Here is a 20,627-nt window from a genome sequence, read left to right on the forward strand (position 1 = left end):
AAAAGTTAGAAATTAACATTCCTGCAGTTAGTGTAGGACCAGGCTTGCCACGTACTGAGTACTATTAAGGTGAGCGTGCAACAGTCAGTGATTGCAGGAATCATGCACTACAATAATTGCTTTCATTGTGTTGAATGGAGATGAAAAATGAGAACAGAAGTGTGTGAACTAAAAGCAGAAAACCCTTTGTAGCACACTATTAACTGCTCGGCCATGGATTCTGTAACAGCACATGTAGATTGATGTCTTTCAGTATAAAAATGCGTTTAGTTTACACAAAATAGTGCTTCCAAGGGAACAGGAGATCCATATACTAAGAACACAGCAAGCAGCTCTAGCTAAGAACCTATTACACATTAACCTCCACAAGTCTGGTCAATACAGGCTGTGGCAAGAGATCTTATTTGCACTGGGCAGAATGCACACAAGTGTATTTTTGTGGTTCTCTAAAAAAAAGGATGGTATTTACAGTTTATTCCAACATTTGCAAATCTCTTGTCTCCTCCCTATTGTCCTCCAATCCATGCTGGTTTTTACAAGGCAACCATTAGCACAAGATTATACCACTCCTACTACAAACTGGCTGTTTTCTCTAACTTTACAGCATATCTTTATGTTAATTAAGACAAGGGGAAGAATTCACCACCATTAAAACAAAAGATGCAAGTTGAAAGACAAAAGCTACTAGAAGGTACCACGCAGGCCTAACAGTCAGATTTTCAGACTGCCTAGGTTCCTGGGCTACTTGGAAAACTTAAAACAAACAAAGCAAAACCAGAACCTCAAACACAGTTCAAGCTGAGAATCCACTGCTGTCAATGTTTTATTCTTACATATTAGCTCCTGAAGGACTGGCAGTCTGTTTGATGTTAGCCTTTAAAATCCAGAAAGTAGAAGGAACATGTGCTCATTTCCAATAATATGTCACACTTCAGTAACTAAGCATATTTTGGAATATATTTTGGTTTTTAATCATCCTGTGAACTTGCACCTCAAAAAAATTAAGTCATTTAAGATATTTTTTACTATAGTACTGATTCCTAACAGAGATTAAATAACTGTACATCTTCAGAAATCTGACCCTGGTGCTCTCAGAACACTCTCTGGTATCGGGATTCAAACAATAAACTGAAGTAATAATTTTCAAATGTGAGTATTTAAAGTCAGGCACCTGCATTCCACATGGAGCACTAAAAATGTCAAAATTTAGTCAAGTCACATTTGCAAAGACTTAAAGAGCAGATGTCTGTCTGTGTTTCTGATAAGAAAGATTATGCAATGGCACCAACTTTTGTACTTGCATAAAAAATTAATTTTATTATGTAATTACCTATACGCATTTCTGTGCATCTCTGAATTACTGATGCTTGAGAATTCTTTGAGATTTCTATTTATTAATTTTTAGTGTTGCTTGTGAAATTTGTGAAACTATGGGATGATATCTGTTGTGCTTTAAAGCCTGATTTCCTTTAAAACCAATGACATGGCTACTATACAGCTGGGATAAATCAACTTGGAGCCATAAAATGACTAGCGTGCACCCCATGCAGAAGTACTACCTGAGCATCACTCTTCTAAACCATTACAAACCTCCAGAGAATTTTCTACTATCAAGAGTACTTGGGCCAAAGTAAATAGTCATCATCTGTACAGGACACTGTCAAAACCCAGGTTTTGAACTAAGTTTCTTTAATGATTTCTAACCAAGAATTGAGAAGATCATGGGGAAAGCCAGAGACTATTCATTTAATTTCCTAACTTCGAGAGGCAATATTTATTGGCAAGTGGTCTACTCAGAAGTAAGTTAGTATAAAGCAAAGCTTGTAGTCATCTCCTACATCTGCAAATGTAGCAAATTTGGAGACTTTCAGATCTTCCTAACCTTACACTATAGTAACAACTTCCATTGGCCCATTCTGAATCATGGACTGTTATTTTCCAGATGTATTACCATTGTACCAAAACTCCTAAATACTATCTATTGCTCAAACAGCTCAACAAGTCTGTAAGCTCCCTCAGGCATGCCTGAGACCATCTTTTAGCTCTGGGTTAACATAGCAGTGCTTCCTGACCCTCAAATAAGATTCTTAGGTAAGACTCTGCTACAAACACTAGTAATTATCAAGAACCACTACAGAGCACAGCTGACTCGTCCATACCCCCCAAAATGAAAAGGACTCACTTCATTCAGATTCCAGCCCAGCGTTCTTACACCTAGATCAGATGAATTATACTGGCCCGAGGAACAGGTCCTCTTCCTTAGGAAGGCTATTGTGTTGATAAAGGAATTTTTCTCTCCGGTAGATTCTTTGCAAGTCATACAAAATGCAGATTTTACAATGCATGAGACTCCACCTTGATAAAAGCTTTAAACCAATTAACTATGGAGACCTCAATGATTAGGAAAGATTAGAGCATCCCTAGAATACTCTTTGACCTATTTATTCTTCAAGAGAATAATCCTTTCACGTCAAGAAGTGCTGATGCTAATAAAGACAGGTGGTTGAGTACTCCAGCTCCTAGCTTCCTCCCACATGAACGAAGAAACACAATAGGTCAAGGGCATCCTTAAAGGAGAGACTAAATGACAGGCAGGGTAGAAGATACTTAGCAATGGCTCTTACTCAGTTACTCTTCCTCCACTTATTTCTCTTGAAGTTTATCTCTTTGGACAGATAGACTGACCGGGATTATCGGTGGAAGGGTGAGAGTGTTCAACTACATATTTATTTTCAATTATGTACTTGAATTAATTTTAGGGAGATGACTAACATCAGCAGAAAAGACTGAGAAAGACCCTAGCACAGAAAGACCTCCCACATCCTGAATAGTTAGTCTTTAAAATCCATCTAACATCCCACATCCTGAACAGTTAGCACTACTGGCTCTAGATGAGAGCATTGGCAAATTTTTGGTAAATTTCAATGGAATGAGAAAATACTTGCCTACAGTAGTTCAGCTTTAGTTATTCATTATACCTTTTCTTCAAACAGAATAAACTGTACTGGTTCCTTTATCCATTACTATTGCTAAGCAAGAGGGATTCATACAGCATACTTGCATCTTGCACTGTTATGTGGCTGGGATGCAAAGTTCAAACTGAACAGGATACTACCCTGGATTTTATCCTTTTCAACAAATTGTTGAATGGGCATAAAAATTGTTACGTTTCAGCCTCAGTCAACTGTAGTCCCAGAGATATTGAACTGCACAGTGAATGTACAGTCTTTTTTATTTGAAGCACACTACTACACTGTAACACAAGAGTTTAAATGCTTCTGACTACAATTGCCCCAGGAAGGAATTAGGAAAAAAAGAGTTAGTAAAAACAATAGTTATACACTGTGCTCTGTTTTAATGATAGAGAAAAACTTATTTGTTGATAATTTGTTACAAAGATGTCTTGGAATACCAATCTCATTATTACTGCTGTGCTCACCCTCTCTTTCCTACTTGGTTCAGTAATCATCTCTTTTTGGCCTCACAGACTGCAGAATCAGAGGAAACTGGCCTGTGGGATTTTCAGTTCAAGTTTTAAATGCTGCTAGAAAGCGTCAGATCTATTTTGTTAGCTGTTAATACCTAGAAGACGACCTTAATTAAAACAAACTCAAACTTTATCAATGTGAAGCTTTTTCTTAACTAAGGCACAGATTAGTTTTTTTACAGAAACAAGGAGTCAGAGTCCCTTCTGATATAAAGAAGGTGCAGCTCTGAACTTCACCAAAATGTCATCCAATTTACTGCATCAAAGTATTTGGCCTTGTGCCCCAAAAGAGAAGAGCTATTACATATGATTGTTTGCTCACTGACTCTATGCAGGGATTTTGACAGAAAAAAACAGTTGTTGTCAGTGTGGTGACTGAGGCTTCAAATGTCAGTACTAACTTTTCATTAGAAAAAAAATCATGGTAGCTTGTAGGGAGGATCTGACAGAGATATACAAAATGATGGGTGGTGGAGAGAAGATGGACTGTCCACTATCTCCTTCAGTTAAAAAAAAAAACAAAAAAACCCACAAAAAAACAGGTGACCTTCAAATGACACCAGTAAAAGCCATGTTTATAACAAACAAAAGGGAGTCAGTTTTCACGTGAGAGGAAGCAATTTGTGGCACTCTTTGCCAGATGACGTGTTGGAAGCAAAAAGCTTACACATGTGCAAGGGGTACACAAGACAATTACTTTGGACATCACTAAATATACAAACCACATCAAGACCAGGAAAGCCTCTGAGAATAGTCACGAATTGGTAGAGTAATTGAAGGAAACACCTTGCTGCCCTATTCTTACTCCTCCCTGGACATCTGCTTATGGCCAGTGTGGGAGGCAGGACACTAGGCTAGATGGATCTCAAGTGTGAGCCAGTATAGCCACTCTTGCGTAGGATGAGCAACCATTAAGAGGATTATTCAGTGAATTCAATGCTGCGAATGATTGCAGAAATGATGCATTAGCTGATTGCACTGGGATAGCCTGCAACAGCTGACTCTTTACTGGGTCAGCAGCTGTACACCACAGAGGAGGGAATATTCTGTTTCTTTCAGCAGCACCCCATGTACCAATGCAATGCAGCCTTTGCTTCAGGTAGGTGTCAGCAGGGTCACACCTGCCATTTTTCCCTAGGCCACAACAAAAGTGCCCAACAGTGTTGTCCATGGAGCAGTGCAGAAGAAACAGTGAATTCCAGAGTTCCTGGCTCTCCTTTCATTTGATGTTGGAGAGGTGAATATTACTCAAACCAATGCTGTCCCCTGCACAAAGTTCCCTGGAGCACAGCAGTGCAGACATGACATGCAGCAGTGCTGTCAGGGGTGCCAACGCAGACGCAAAAGGGCCACAGTAACTACAGAGCTGCTCTTCCTCCTACTCACAAGAAGAAAATATGGAATCTCTTCCCCTCTGTGATCATGCAAAATAGCTCATGGTTGATTAAGGCTCCGTAAGACACACAAAGTAGCAAATACTCTATGTTTTCGAGACTAAAATTGTGTAGCCGATGGCATGGGGATTTTCAAAGGCATTTTCTAATTCATGTGGTCACAGGTATTTTCATGAATGTTAACTGGATGTAATCAATAATTTTTATTCAGATGGCAGTTCACAATCATCATTTTGTACCCAGAAACATCCCTGTTAGAAGGGCAACAACGTTAGCAAAGCTGTTAAACATTCTCTTATCTAAACAAACCACGTAACAAAGATTGAAACAGCTAGTATTTATATATGGGATTTTTGCCTTGGTTGCTATTGACATATAGGAAGAAGAGTAAAGCTGACTCGGTATCTATCTGCTGTTCTACCTTGCTATCATTTACGCTATGCTTTAATAACCAGAATTCAGCAGAGCTGTTTCAGACAGAAGTAATAAAAAGCAAAATCCCACCATTTGCAAAAAACACATCACTGCTTTCCAATATGAAACGAATACCCTATTCAGTTCTCCTTTCATTTCCTTTTGTTCTCCCAAGACTATTTATATATATGACCTTTTACCTGAGACCATATCTCTTAATAAACAGCTAAAGGTTACTCTGTTTCGCTTCAGTACAACCTTAACCTACTGCAATTATTGCCATGAAACGTGCACAAAGGTCATGAATTGTGATACGAAAGCAAGAGAGAGATGGCCAAATCCATTATTTTTTGAGAGGACTGCAATATAGAAAAGGAAATTACAAACATAATAATAATCCTGTGATATACCTCAATGTTGGCAACTACATCTGTGGAATATCATGGTATTTCTAGGAGGAAAAGAAAAATGTGTCTCCAGCCATCCAAGAGGACTGGTTACTGAATGCTGCAAAAAGTTAAACTGGTAATGCTGGGATCAAATATAATTCCAGAACTTGTAAAGGTTACAAACACTTCACCGAGTGAAAACATTAATCTTCCATGGCCATCCCCACAATTTGCAAGTGCCTGTCACACATTCACTGGCAAGGTTACGGTGTCATACAATAGGTTAATGACCACAACTCAGCTTCTCATGGCTGAGGTACAAATAAGGAGCCTGCAGCAGAATTTAAGATTTAAAAAATCAAATCAAACATTTACAAAGTGACACAACAACACTGCTCTCTTGCTGGGTCGACCTAATATATGTGTGTGTGTGTTCAATAACAACAGAGCTAAGATCAGTTCCAAGGGAACATTTTATTCTCCCTTGCAGTTTTGAAAACTGGAGTCTGATTTATCAATTTACTGTAATGTTATTCATAAACAGAAAAAGTACGATCTAAAAGAAAAACATGACCTAGCTATGGGAGAAACCCAGGCTCTCCAGACCTGCATCTCATATTACAGTTGCTTAAACTCAGTCTTGGAAAAGCTAAATTGCATTTCTGATCTAAAAATCAAAATACTCACAAGGAAAAAGCTTTTTCACACATGGAATTCAGCATTGTTACTTTTAAAAGCAGTATCTGATGTTGCAGTAAATTTGGGAGTCCTAAGTGTTTCTGTATTGTTCTAGTTACCAGTGCAAGATTTCCAGCACACAGAGAACAGACCCCTTCCTTAATAGTGAAACTGAGATGTTCACTGCTGGCAATTAAGGTCAAATGCTGCTGGGATCTGCTGGATAGATCAGATTTTCAAGAGCGTACATATTCAGACACATAGAGAGCGTCTGGCCCCTTGTGTCCCTTGCATCCCATACTCCTGTTGCTCTTAGGCTGCCCTGAGCCCTGTTTATTACAAGTAAGTTTTGGGGCACCAGAAATCCTGCAAAGCAGTGGATGTTACAGGCGCACTGGGGTGTACCAACCAGCTTCTCCTGGGCAAACTGATCTTCACAGTACTCAAAGGAGGGCTTTTAAAAAATGCAGAGGAGTCAATGAGCATTTCACTACTCTTTTATAATGGGAAAAAGAATTAATTCAGCGCTGAGCCCTTCTGAAGCTCCCACCTTGAAAGTACTACAGGTGAAGCTACTGGTAGAGGTCAGCAAGAATTAAAGCCCCATAGGCTGAAAAATGTCTTACACCTCATCACTTTGGATCAGTTCTGACTTCCTGCAATATGTCCTTGTTACAAAGACAGCACTGACTGCTGATTTGTACAGTGGGAATAATGCTGATCATTTTGTGTAACCTGATTAACTGAATGACTAATGAATGAGAAACAGAATAAACATTGGGGAGTCTGAACAGGAGGAACTGAGAGATTTGCCTTCGTAGAAAAATACTCATGCTCCTCCTAACCTCCTTTTTTCTCCATGGGTACAGCAAGGATGCTCAGAAACAGCCAGCTAGAGCAGGGGCTCACATGCTTATTTTACTGTACCTTGTTTCTTGGTGCTGACTTTGATGCTTCCCTTTTGAAAGATGTTCTTGTACTGACTGAGAGGGACTGCTCCCAAGTGCTAAATCATGATGTCACTCCTCCCCCCTAAAACAACCACCCCACAACAAAACAACAACAGACAATGAATGAAAAATATTTCAAGTAAAACGTGCAAATACAGTCTGGGACACACATACATATATGGATCTTATTTTCTCTACATTTTGGCTATGTGGTATTATCATGGGACAATAATAGTATCACTGGGTATTTGTTTAAACAAGAAATTGTGAGAGAGTAAAAGCAAAGTTCCTAAGCATCTCAACTGCAAAATTTGCCAGCTGGGTTCAAACAATTTATAGTATACTAGAAATATGGACAGCAGGATAGAGAGACGTCTGTTATATGCCCCTGTTCCCTTTAAACGTGCTAAATCTTAATGTGTTAAAATGAAAATATTGTTGGTGAAATTCTAGCTAAAGAAATAGCAGCATAATCATTTATTACTTTACAGAGTTTAGCATTAACATATTTGTGTAAATATTCAGGATTGCATTTAGTAACACCACAAGTGACAGATTTATAATCTCGTGAATGCTTTAATGAACTTCAAGAGCAGAAACATTCTGGTTTAATACTACATATACAGAGTTGTCAAAACCAGCAGAGCTAGAAGCACTGGAGAACTATTTCAAAATTACACAAGGAATTGTTTGGGGATCATCTGCTTTTTCACTTGCCTTTCTGAATCACAGCCTAAACATAACCGTCCTCCTCACTCCAGATTGAATCTGCTACAGGTGAAGGGTTTGGAGGCTTATAAACTTTCTCCTACAAATCTCATGTTGCTCATTTCCTGTCAGCTTGCATCTTAAAATGTCATTCTGGCTGAATCACTATATACCCTTACTATAAACATGCCCATCTGCTCACTGGTGGACAACTGCAAAGTGAATACTAGCTGAAGAAATACTAAACAGAAAACCGGAGACAGACTTCCACAGGTGCTCATTCTCCTCACGCACTTTCCACCTATCTTCTCATCTCCCATGTGAACCCACTCCTACCCTTGGGGGCTCCCTGGCCCAGGCAGGAGAAAACTGGTGTGACTTGCCCAAATAAGGGGATACTGAACAAAACGGAAACGTTTGTTGAGACCTTCAGAAAGGATTTTCAAAGGAGATCAGTTCCCGCTGCCTTGTGATGGGAAAGAATTAATCCAGTACTGAAAGCCGACCATTAACACGATGCTAACATGGTCCCAGACATGAAAGAAGAATAAAGGAAACTATCTAGACCCTTCAGGCTTAGCCAGGGCAGCGTAACGTGGATTAGAAGTGGATGCCTTTTTTCCTGATGTAAACGAGGGATTGCTCTCGTGTCTGCTCATAACCATGGGGCCGGAGCACTGAGGTGGCAGGGAAGGGTGACTTATTTAGGGGGAGCCCACTCAGCCATGGAGATGGTGTGTTTTCAGCAGTTTCTCCTGGATCTTGTCAAGGGATTAGATCCTCATGCTAAGGTATTTAAGTGAAAACAGCTGAAGAAGGGAAAGAAACACTTATTAGTGAAGATCTTGCTTTACGCATCTGGGGAAATAATCCAAAACATTGCGGCTTTCAGTGGAGATGGAGCTTTACAACTGACTGCAAAGGGAGCAAGGTCAAGCCAAGACAGAGAACTTTTTGACCATCTTACCTTTCCCACCTCTCCCCAGGGATGAAGGGCTCAAATCCTACCAAGGGCTGAATGATCTGGTCCGAGTGTTCAATCAGAAGGAGCAAGCAAGCACTCCACTTCAAAATAGTGCTGCCAAAGTCAGCTGGAGCACTCTTCTTGACATAAAAAAATGCACTTAGGGGCTTGCCTGGCTGGGTTGGGCACCACACACTTTGCACACCCCAAGCACCAACAGATGCAGCTACATGTGGTGGATTGCTTGCCTCCTTAGAAATCTAACAGCAGGCTTGCAGAACACAGTGCCGGCACTTTTGCAGTCATTTAAAGTACTATTTTGCCAACTAATCCTCCCAACTGAAGTGGCAGCTTATGTTAGAAGACTGGAAACAAATCGGATAAAAATGCAAGAAGTAAATTGCATCTAAAATAACAGGGTTGTTTTGAAACTATTAGTTTTTGCAAAAGCCAGCAAAAGACCAATTTCCGTAGCTCTTCAGGGAGTGACATCTCCCTGTTCAGTGGTCATCAGAATGCACCTACATTACATTCACAATGTTGAAATTACACCTTTATAATTTTACTTGACTTTGTAACTTTGAATTTTAATTTAATGTTATAATTTTAATTTTATAAATGGACTTGCTTTCTCTTCTGCATCAGGTGAACAGGGCTATGCATTCTACCACCTAGCAGGGGAAGAAAGGGAAAAGCCTTCTGCATTCCTGTCCCAAATATGTAATCAAGCCAGGAACAGCATTACATCCTTCATCATGCCAGTGCTTGTGTTCCAGTGCAAACATTTACGTGCTCTGAGCTGATTGGTTCTTAAAACCGAAACTGCTCTGTCAAGAAGACATTAGAGGGGAACGGTGAAAAAAAAAATCTTGTAACCCTGTATAACTAGGTAATAGGTTGTATGTTTTATTTGAAGACAATACTGAGCTAAAAACCGTCATACTACTAAAGATGACGTGTTTCACCTGAAACCAGTGAAAGGGGTAATTCCAGAAATCTCCCAAGAGTGAGTCTCATAATAGCTTGCCTGCCCAGGTTTCCCTGGCCACTTGAACTAAATAAAAATCCTCTTTGCTGCCTATCTTTGATCATCAGAGAAGCTTTATCACTGTTATTCAAAGGTCCCATTTCATTACAGTTGTAACAATACAACACTGGCTAGCTATACGTAGGACTATATGCAGCTGTAGTGTGAACAGCACTTTAAGATCTTTGGAAATGAAAGGTCCTTGTTCAAAATTATTATTTTTGTTGTTACTGTAGGTTTCATAAACCTATTTATTCAAGAAGATGATAAAATTAGCAATACTGCAACTTAAGACTGACTAATCTTTAACTACATGAGTTATCACTCAGTTTAGTGCCACAAAAGTCTATCAGGACCATACCTAAACGCCCTAGGAATTCTGTTCCAAAGCAAAACATAAACAACATTTTATTATAATACCCTAATACTTGTAATGTGATAAATGCACAGCAGTGCAGATATACTGTTGGAGACTTAATTGTTCACACATAACACTGCCTAATAAAAAATAGCTATTTATGATCCTGACAATCTGAAAAATACAACACAGACCAGATAGCTAATCAGAACACTCAACCCATTTCTCCACCCATTTCTCTCTAACTAGCAGAGCCTATTGATCAACAGACTGAGACTCTTCCAGACCTTCACTGGGTTAGGAAATGAAACTGAAGCTTGGATAAACGCCTTAAGGATTGTAATAATAGCTGGCTGAAAATGAGATCTGTAAACCTCAACAACCTTAATTTAATTTGGAATTAAAAAAAAAAAAAAAATCAAACCACTTGTATATTTGGAAATTCCTTCACATGAAAGAATTTCCAAATATACATATATTTTTGAAGAAAGTACATGTTATACTTCCACCTGCTGGCCACCTGCCTGGAAGATCATATGGATCTCATTCTCTCATCCTACTAGGTGGAGTGAGAAACTAACAAAATCCTTCCAGGCACAGCATCAGGGAACCTGACAGTTCCATTTCCCATTGAAATAGAAACTGTTCTAAGAGAAATTTTCTATTTTGTGAAAATTGCACTTTTTCTTAACACAGAGGTTTCCAAAGAAAAACTCCCCACCATTTCTAAGTATAATCCTACCATATGCCTGAGCAATGAGCAAGAAGAGAGGCTTTATGGTCCTGGGAACAAAGCAGGGACTAGAATGCAGCTTGTAGAGGTTTCCGACTCCCTTACTTTCCGAATTATGATCCACTGAGAAAGCAAGCGAAGAAATCCCTTTACCTGGCACAACTTGTCTTTCCCAATGACTGAGCAATCTTTGAAATAAGAAATGTAACTGGGGTGAAGATGTTCCTGTGCCTCCTCAGTGCACATACACAGCAAGAATGGCAGTTCAGTTACCAACAGCCCTACAGAATCAAGTCTCTTTTTCCCATCTCTAAAATCTATTAATTTTTGGTTTCCTTAAAACAGATTTTCTTAGAGCTGCTGCAATCTATACCTGATTGAAATGCTCTTACTCCTTCTGGAAGTCTGTAGTATTGTGGATTTCCCCTAGCTATGACCAACATGGTAGACCAGATGCAACTTGCTCCACTTGAGCTGTTTTTCCTTTCCAATACACTGCTCAAAGAAGCCTGATGCTTTCATGACTTTATCTGAATGATCCACATATTCTTGCTTTCATTTTAAAAGAGCAGTACTTCCTGCTTTCAAAAATCCAGATTTTATGCCCAAAGTGTAGGAAAATCTTAAGATATCCAGACCATGAAGTGTCAGGAGTCATGCAAGTTTAGGAAACGGTAAACATCACTGAGCACATGAGAGGAGCTACATTCCCATATTGGTATGGGACAGCATAAGCCACTACTCTCCTGTTTCTGGGTATTTGCTCAAAATTAATGATTTTGGATTGATGTTGACTTAAAAAAAGATGATTATAAGTGGATGATGTGAAGCAACAGGCATCTAAACCATCTCAAGAATGACCAAAGACTGCAGGGAGAAATAATATTCTTGCAAAACCTTTAGACACTAACTAAAGATAGGTTCCTGTTTTTCCAGTTGAGATTTCAGCACCAAAGTAAGAGCCTGAAGCCATGGAAAAAAAGAGATAAGAAAAAGCAGGGCTAATTTTCTAATGCAGCAAGCTGAAAAGGCATAGAGCACTGAGAGAAGTGCATTGTTTGATGTTGTACTTTTTGATGTCTTCACTTATTTTTTTAAACCACTGTCATTTGGTTTCAAATTTTGATTCACGTTAGTCCTTCAGCAAATTTGTGGCATTATTCTCCCTGTATAAGAAGTTTCATCCTTGTAGGTGGTCTTCCCAAACTCTTAATCAAGAAACACCTGGATCAGCACCGATGGCTTTGACCATAATGAGGTTAATCCCTTAACACAACGTAAAAACTAATTTTTTCCTAGAAGTACCTCCATCCACTTTGGGAACCTTACCTTTGGGTAGGACTAACAGCAGCATTCCAACAAAAAGGAGGCATTAATGCTTGTCTAGGAAAACTGTCTCAATAAGCCCCACACTACACACCCAGGAGAACACATAAGGAAGGTCACATTACCACAAGCACTGTACTAACCTCGAGAAAAAGTTATCTCCACATTCAAGAACATAAAAGAAAGGACGGTGAAGAAATATGGACTGTGGATGGGCTACAGCATGTGTGCACAGTGACTGCAGGTGATGGACGGCCATGTATCGAGAGCGCTGCAGCTTTTGCACTTCACTACAGACTGCCAGCCTTTTCTCTGGAGTGGGAATGAAGGGCTATCAGAGTTGAGTACAAGAAGAATAGTGGGACAGGGCTGTGGGAATTTGGGAGAAAAATGCAAACATCAAAAGAGAGAAAGGAGAGAGAGTGAAGGCAATCATGGGAAAGGTAGCAGTGTAGTGACTTAGGGTGAAACACTGGCAATAAAGTGAGTGATTTGGGGGAGGGGATTTCAGAAATATCACAGAAGGAAGTGAGCGAGGCCATCTAAATCTCCCCTCCTCACCCTCCTGCTGCTCACAATGTAAAAGCAAAAAAAGCCATTGAGATAAACGCAGGTGAGCTAATTTTCTTCCCTTTCCTTGCTGTCTGCTCCCCCATTCCACCATGGTTCATGCTTAAGTGCAACACCCTTAAAATCAACACGGCCTCACTTCATGAGAGCATTGTCCTGAGCATCCTACATTTTTCACTCCTTCCAACAGGATTACTTGGCAGATCTCTCTCCAGCTACCTGCAGATATGAATTCATCAATGGCTTTTCAAGAAGCAGTAACTTTGCTTACAAATCGCTTGCTATTTTCTGGACACTGTGACCCAGGTCATGCCAAATAATTCTCTGATGCATTTGTTCTTTTATGACACGGATCAGCTAGCTCTTACTGTATGTTAACAGTTCACGCATTAGCAAACTGGCAATCACTTTTCTCTACTGAATCTCATTTATTACCACTTGTTTTTTCTCTTCAAGTGCACCATCTCTAATTTATTATACAAATTGGCTAGGATAGGGGATATCTGCTAGGATACAAGAAAAGTACCCTTTGGGAATGGTATAAAGCATCCTTTCAAAGAGTCACCTGACAAATCTCAACAAGCACTTCTTATGTAGCTTTGCTACATGAAGTCAGATGCTTGTATTTCTTGTGTTTTGAGCATTTGTCTTGGTTAAGCTAGAAAACTTCCCACCCAAATTAGATTGACAAGGAACAAGGTCAAATTTTTGCAGCTGACTGCCAGCAGAATTTGGAAGCTATCAACAAGATCCAAAGACACAAACACAATGTAAGCCCTTGTGTTTAGTGATGCCTCATTCCTCTCAGGCAGTCATCTGTCTCCTGAGGCAAAGCGATGGGAAACATTTTTCATCTCACTTGAGTAACTATATCTTTCAGGCTATTTTGTTGGAGTAATTCTGGTTGTCACCATGTACTCTGATAGCTCAGATCTCTGAACTGCTGTGGGAAGTCTCCCAGGTCTCCACCTTCGTGCATTCCCAATTACTAATAAGTCCTTAGAAGTGAAAGATTATCTTGGCTTTTGCAACTGGCTGAGCCTTGAAGGAGATGGAGACATATCTGAAGGTTTTCCTCTGGGCTCTTTAAAGTACCGTGTCTTTTTACAATTACGCTGTTCTTCTGTTTTTGTTACTGAAGTGACCATCAGCTGCTAAACATCGCTCTCATCTGCCAGGCAGATAATTTCCATTATCCAGAAGTTACTGTGACTTCAGTAACATATATTCAGTAACATATACATTCTAAGTTGAATGACACTGCAAGTCATCAGTCATTCTATCTCCTTCCACAGAAGCATTTTAGGTGAATGTTTGTAACAGCTAAAAGACTAAACAGCTAAGACTTCCTCACTGATTCAGCACCTAAGAAAACAACCAACCCTTCTAAAGGTAGCTGGGTCCAACTCATACAGATTGCCCTGCAGCTCAGATTCAACAGACCCTTCTGCGATACACTGCAAAGGAAGAGATGTTTTCAGCCGATTTCACTTGACTGGCAGAACTTGGGCTTGTACCAAACTTCTTGTACTGCCCAGGTCAAAGACACTATATTTTTATAACTTATTTTCTGACATTTCCATTCCAGCCAGTGAAGGCTAAGGTGATTTTATCAGTGGGTGCTCGCAAAACCCTACCAAGGGAAGGCATGTAGTTCAATCCTCTCAAACTCAAGAGCTCACACCTTGGAAGGAAGTAATTATCTGCACAGCTAACACACAAAAGGAAATAAGGCGATTGCAAACCATCCTCACAACCATTTCCTGCACAGACTTCAGGTTGCTTCCTGTAGTAGAGACGGCACAAACCAGAACAAGGCACTTTTGACTGCCCTACTTATTTTTGTCAACTTTTTCTGAACTTCAGAATCCTCTGATGTTACACACATGCCCTCTTCCCCCCAAAGAAACTGTACTTCAATTATATCACTTTTATTTAACAGCTCCAATGTACTTTCTTCAAACAGTAACTACTATTTAATGCTTGTCTTCAAGTGCACTCAGAAATAGCTGTTCTGAGTCAGAACATGTGATTTTTAAATTCAGGTACGTGTTTGAGACAAGCAGACTTCATAACAGCAAAGGCTAGAGACCTCATACTGTCCTAAAGTACAAAAGTTCAACATCACTGATATACACCATAAAGGATCACGATGTCAGAAAACTTGAATACTTCCTAGAATTATTCTGTCTCCTCATTTAAAAACATTTCATTTTTAGAAGATATTTCCTATATAAATGAGTAGCTAACAAAGAATAAAGATGTTTAATAGAATCAACTTCCAGACTAGTAATGAAAATTAGCCTATCAGCAGAATCGATATGTAAACTGTATACCAATCAATAACACAGAACATTATTACAACAGTGCCTGCCTCCCACTTACCTAAAAGATTTCTGAATTGAAGCCTGCAATAAGCCTGCATTATCGATTTGCTGTAAGAAAATGAAATATTAGAGATACTCACTTTTACCAAAATAATTCTTGCTAGCTCTTCACATACAGGCTTTTCTTCATCCTTCTTCAAACCTTCTAATTCAAACAAGGTATTGTAATTTTCCAGCATTTTTGTCATTATCTTGTTGCAGATCTCCTGTTCTTTTATACCTTCAAATCCAGAGGGCACGCTAAAATTGGACAGAACACAAAGCAGAGCGTTATCGGTACTCAACATACAAAAGTTCCTGCACAGAGTCTCTGTAACATTTCAGTTGTGGATACAGGCTGGCTAGCAGGCACAGGAAACTTCGTCTTGGAAAGGAGGATTGTGTTTATGGTGGTAACAACTATCATGGTTTGTTTGCAGTTTTTCTTACCGATATTAAATACCGTATCTGTTGGTCAAACTACCTACTCCACAGAATCTAGGTAGAGATCTAATTGAGATAACCACCAAATGAAATACCAACTTTGCTAAAAGTTAGGTTCATGACTGCAACACAGACAGCACAAGGCATTTAAATGCTCTGAACTGTTAATGAGAAGAGTCAGATTCCTCCAAAAAGTGGTTTGTGATGACCTCAAAGGTATACAAGAAGGATCAGTCAAAAAAATTAAGAAAACTCACATGCTGAGCAGCACACTAAAAGTAAAAGTTAAGCAAGATCTTCGCAGCTTCAGGTGACCTCATGACGTACACCATATTTCTTAACCTAATTTCTGAGTTGCCGTTTCTTTTGAAAGTAGGCTTGTAGCTCACAGGGCTTTTTAAAAACATGGAGATGGAGGCTGCCTTCTGCAGAATGGCCTAAAAGATTCATATAAAAAGAGGTTTCTAACTTCCACTTTCTGGGAGAATAACCAACTACTTGGCTGCAGAAGAAGCAACTCTCTGCAGGCCACTGTGCAGCCAGGAACTGCTTGCCATAGACCTTAAAGGCATACACAAAAGAAAAGGCGATATTGATTTGGAAGAAGCGTTGTATTCCATTCTATGCTCCTTTGCCTTCCTTATGTGTTTCACACAACCCTGTCATGTGGTAAAAAAACCACATATTACTCATAACAGAGCACACAATTAATTGAAGCATCTAATGATCATCTGCTGGAACGTAGGCTTTCTGCATGTTTTACTGGATTTTGGTGCCCCAAACTGACTTAAATTCTGTTTTAATGCAAAAGTAAGATCTCTGAAGAATCTTCTTCAGCATTTAAAATACCTCTCCAATCATTCAGTGTTTGCCATTGTACCGCATTTTCAGCGGACGCACTTTCCTCTCGATAATCCATGGTGGCTGCATGAATGTGCATTTTCTAAAGACCTTATAAAGTGGCAGAGACTGCAGATCAGGAGGTACAGAAAACACAGGGAAGATTTAAAGGGAAGAAGCAGAGGAGCAAAAACCAAAAATGAAAAAAGTTTCAAGTATTTTTGGCTGAGGACAACTAGTGATTGTACAAGAGGAAACAAAACCCCAACCCTCCAAAAATTAAACAAATGTCATCTGAGCTATTTCACAGGGAAGTAACTTGAAAGTAAACCATTGTTTACTATAACCAGCAAATTAAAATTTACAAATAACTATCTACTGAAAAACTGTAACTATAGTTTATTGGGGGCAGATGTGCATTTCAACAAGAAGGCCCTGAAAGCAGATGCCCTCAGAAATTTGCCATCAAAAAGTGCCTTCTTGTCAGGGTTGCATGCCATTGATCCTTCTCAACATCTTCCTCTCTGCAGTACATCTACGTGTCAACAGGGAGAGGATCCCACCGCAGCAGAACACATCTTTGTAACCTCCAGAGGAGAATCTTTACTACTGCCATTTCAACATTCAATACATGCTAGAGTGGCAGGACCTGAAGTTTAAAGGAACTGGATTATTTTACACTGCAGAACACTGCCAACTGTAAAATGGGTCAGTCTCAGCTGCCTTAAATAAATCCATTGATTTCATTAGTGTGGAACCTGGCCTCAGACTAAAAGAAAAAATGGGACAACTTCTATTGATGGATGTGCATGCATACTTGGGCCAATTTACTTTAAAGAATTTCACGTATTCACTAAAAGATAGTAACTGGCCTGAATAAAAGAAAGTGTATGTATGCAATAGGCCCATGCAACCATGCTGATTTAAGGAAACCCCTCTTCCCATGCTAAATTATGTTGGCTAAATGAGTTGGCATGGTGCAGAGCTTGCTTGATAATTCAGGCAAATCCTGACCGTTACCTTCCTGATGTGTTTCTCCAAAACAGGGTAGCACTGAAATAATCCTGGCACCCCTATGAACCTCATTTGTAGGGAATGGACTGAAAATGTACTAGAGTGAGTTCAAGTCAAAATAAAGACTCCAGATAGCTTCAATGAGTTTTAGAGCAGAACCTTGACTTAAACCACATCTGCTGGGAACTACAGCCAACACCTCCCTACTGGCAACAGCTAACACCAAAAAAACTCTTCCTGGTTGAAAAACAGCCCAGCCTATAAAGTTTCCACAAAGCACACAAACAGTATTTAATTTCTGCACAATTCCACGGTTTTCTTCCCCTCCCTTCCCCATACTACTTTGTCAGTTAAACTTTATTAAATCAAATCTGTGAAAAGTCCAACATCTTATTCTGAGCAATTCTGTATGTGTACGGTGAGATACATATGCAGAACACTTTGTGATATGCATAGGCAGAACACATGGCTAAAGCTCATGGCTTTAGTCTTTTTTTATCACCCCTCTCTGAATGTAACCAAGAAGAGCAGCATGAATTGTTTTATTTTAATGGCAATGTAACATACTTTATCCATTGCCACCTCTCCGCCACTTAAACAGGCATATTTTACAAGGTTTCTCATTTATTTTTTCCTTTAATTGCTGTTATTAGACCTCCATCATGGCAAGGACTATTATACTCTTTGAGCTATCCATGGTGACCTTTTCCTTGCAATAAATCTTCAGCTCAGCATGTATAAGAAGTTTAGATTATGAGCACACACCACCCTGCATATTTATACAAGTTAAAACCCATCTGTTGCCACACTGCATGATCCACTAGTCTGACCAGACTTTTCTGAGAACGTGTATAAAAAAAAAAAAAGTATCTTACTTCAGCTTTTCTTAGTCTGAAAAGTTGTAATATCTACAAATTTCACTTCAACTCACTAGAAAAACCCAGTCCTATGAGAAAGCATTCTCTCACACTACCACTTTCATGATCCACACCCTACTCCTTGGAAATTTTTCATATTCTTTTGTGAAGACCTTGTTAAAACATTACAGTAAAACTGTGTTCATAGTCACAGTTCCTTTATGTCTAATTTGCATGTTAATTAGGCACTATAACTGTGTTGCTTTTAGAGTTAGATGCACATCTTACTCCAGTTACAAAATCCTCAATGGAGGGACTTGATCCCCTTATAGCCACATATGTACGAACTGCTTCAGCAGCAGCACCAGAAACAGCAGCAGAACATCAGTTTCGCTACCAGAAACACATTTTCTAGAAGGGAGGCACAAACCTGTGATTTCTGTGGTCATTTCTGGAAGAAAAAATGTTGATTGGTTCAGTTCTGTCTTAGAGATTTGAGCTGGAAAACTCCCACTGAGTTCTCACAGTAGCTTGCAAAGTCACAGACAGATACGTAGCATGGGCAGTGACAGAAGCAAATTTTCTAGTGCCCCTTAGATTCCTCGGACACCCTGCCCTTCCCAGAGAGATGCTCAGAGTGATCTGTGTGCAAAGCACAGAAGCTTAAGTATTTGGAAAAAATGTGCTTTGTCTAAACGAGGCACCAGCATTAACAGTATCTGACTCAGTCAAGCAGGGCCAAGGGCAAAGGTGCATTAGTACCACAAGTTTTACAGGATATTAAAGATTGAAGTTCTGGGTAAAGCCACTAAGCAGAAAAAGCAGTAGTTCCCAAAGTTAAAACATTACTTGGGAATAGGATCAAGTTGTTATCCCTTCATTTCAAAATATGGCATGCAGCACTATTTCACACCTCTGCACAATGTCCTACCAGCATGCCTGGCCCACCCACTGCAACTCCATGCCAGTCATGTCCATGCAGTCCAGTGCTCACATGTTCTTTTGGTTCTTCCAGATAACTTTAAGCCAAGAGTGTGTCTGCTTCCATGGGGATGCTCAAATGGGTTAAACCACATCAAAGCCCTGTGTCACAACTCTTACTCAGAACTGAAGTGACCTGAGGTCAGATTAACTCACTGTGAATTAATGAATTACATTTCACATGTTAGTTAAATGAATATACCTCAGGGTCCCTGTAAACAAGCTGTAACAGGCTAAATGCAGAGTGGGCTTATGAGAGAGTGAATCTCCAGACTCCACTGTGAGTGGTGCAGTAACACATGCAAACATGACTGCATCCGGCACGAGACAGGCATCACTACAAGGCTCCGGCACCATCCACCACACCTGAGAAACTTGCTTCAAGTGGAAACGAGGGCCAGCAGGCCTTGGGATGTAGTCATCTGCCTGTAATGAGCTGGACTGACATCACTGAACTGATTTCCCCAGGCAACAACTGCTGACAGCTCCCTGTCACAACTGAGAACCAGCAATTTCCATGTGAAACGGTGTGTCTCATTACGAATTCCCGACGGTGTTTGACCCCACCCTGTCTGAGATGAAGAATGCACATTACCATTTCCTTAAGTGGCTCTGCAGAAGTAGCTTGCATGGAATGACAGCACCGTAATCCTAATTTACAAATCCCTGAGGGCTATATACTCTGTCTTCTCTGACTGCTACTTTCACTGCTTGTACAGTGCCTTTTGTACAGGAACACCACAAAGTCACCTTACCATTCTCCTAGGGGATCCCAAGAAATGAAGGGACTCAGAGGACAGGGAATATTACACGAGTTTGTTGTTTCTCCAGACCTCGCAAAACATTTTCATTAGTACCTCAGATGCCCATGAGCCCCTCAACAAGCACGACTAAAGGTTTTGAGAGCAGAGCTGCAGTAATCTTAAGAGGTTACAACTTCAGGCAGTCTGCTCTGTCCCTCTAGACAGATGTTACTGTGTCTATAACAGATGTGACCTCATGGCCACAGCTTGGCCCTGTACTTCAGCTGATGAAACTGATTTGTCACACACTGGACCACAAACTGGTGCAGCTGAAAACAGGCACATATTCGTGTCTGCAGACTCTGCTGCAAGCTAACAGGTAGC

At 39.9% G+C, this 20,627-nt stretch overlaps 1 protein-coding gene across 4 annotated transcripts in view; it reads right to left on the reverse strand.

The window, feature by feature from the left end:
• The window catches only part of FAM13A (family with sequence similarity 13 member A), a 134,389-nt gene that overhangs the window by 92,780 nt on the left and 20,982 nt on the right, over positions 1–20,627 (reverse strand). For all 4 annotated transcript variants that reach the window (XM_072861490.1, XM_072861489.1, XM_072861488.1 and 1 more), the window contains exon 5: positions 15,466–15,625. In XM_072861490.1, coding sequence (XP_072717591.1) covers positions 15,466–15,625 — 160 coding nt within the window. The remainder of the gene's footprint in view (positions 1–15,465; positions 15,626–20,627) is intronic.

Source organism: Ciconia boyciana, chromosome 5, assembly GCF_034638445.1.
Source record: "Ciconia boyciana chromosome 5, ASM3463844v1, whole genome shotgun sequence".
Taxonomy (NCBI): domain Eukaryota; kingdom Metazoa; phylum Chordata; class Aves; order Ciconiiformes; family Ciconiidae; genus Ciconia; species Ciconia boyciana.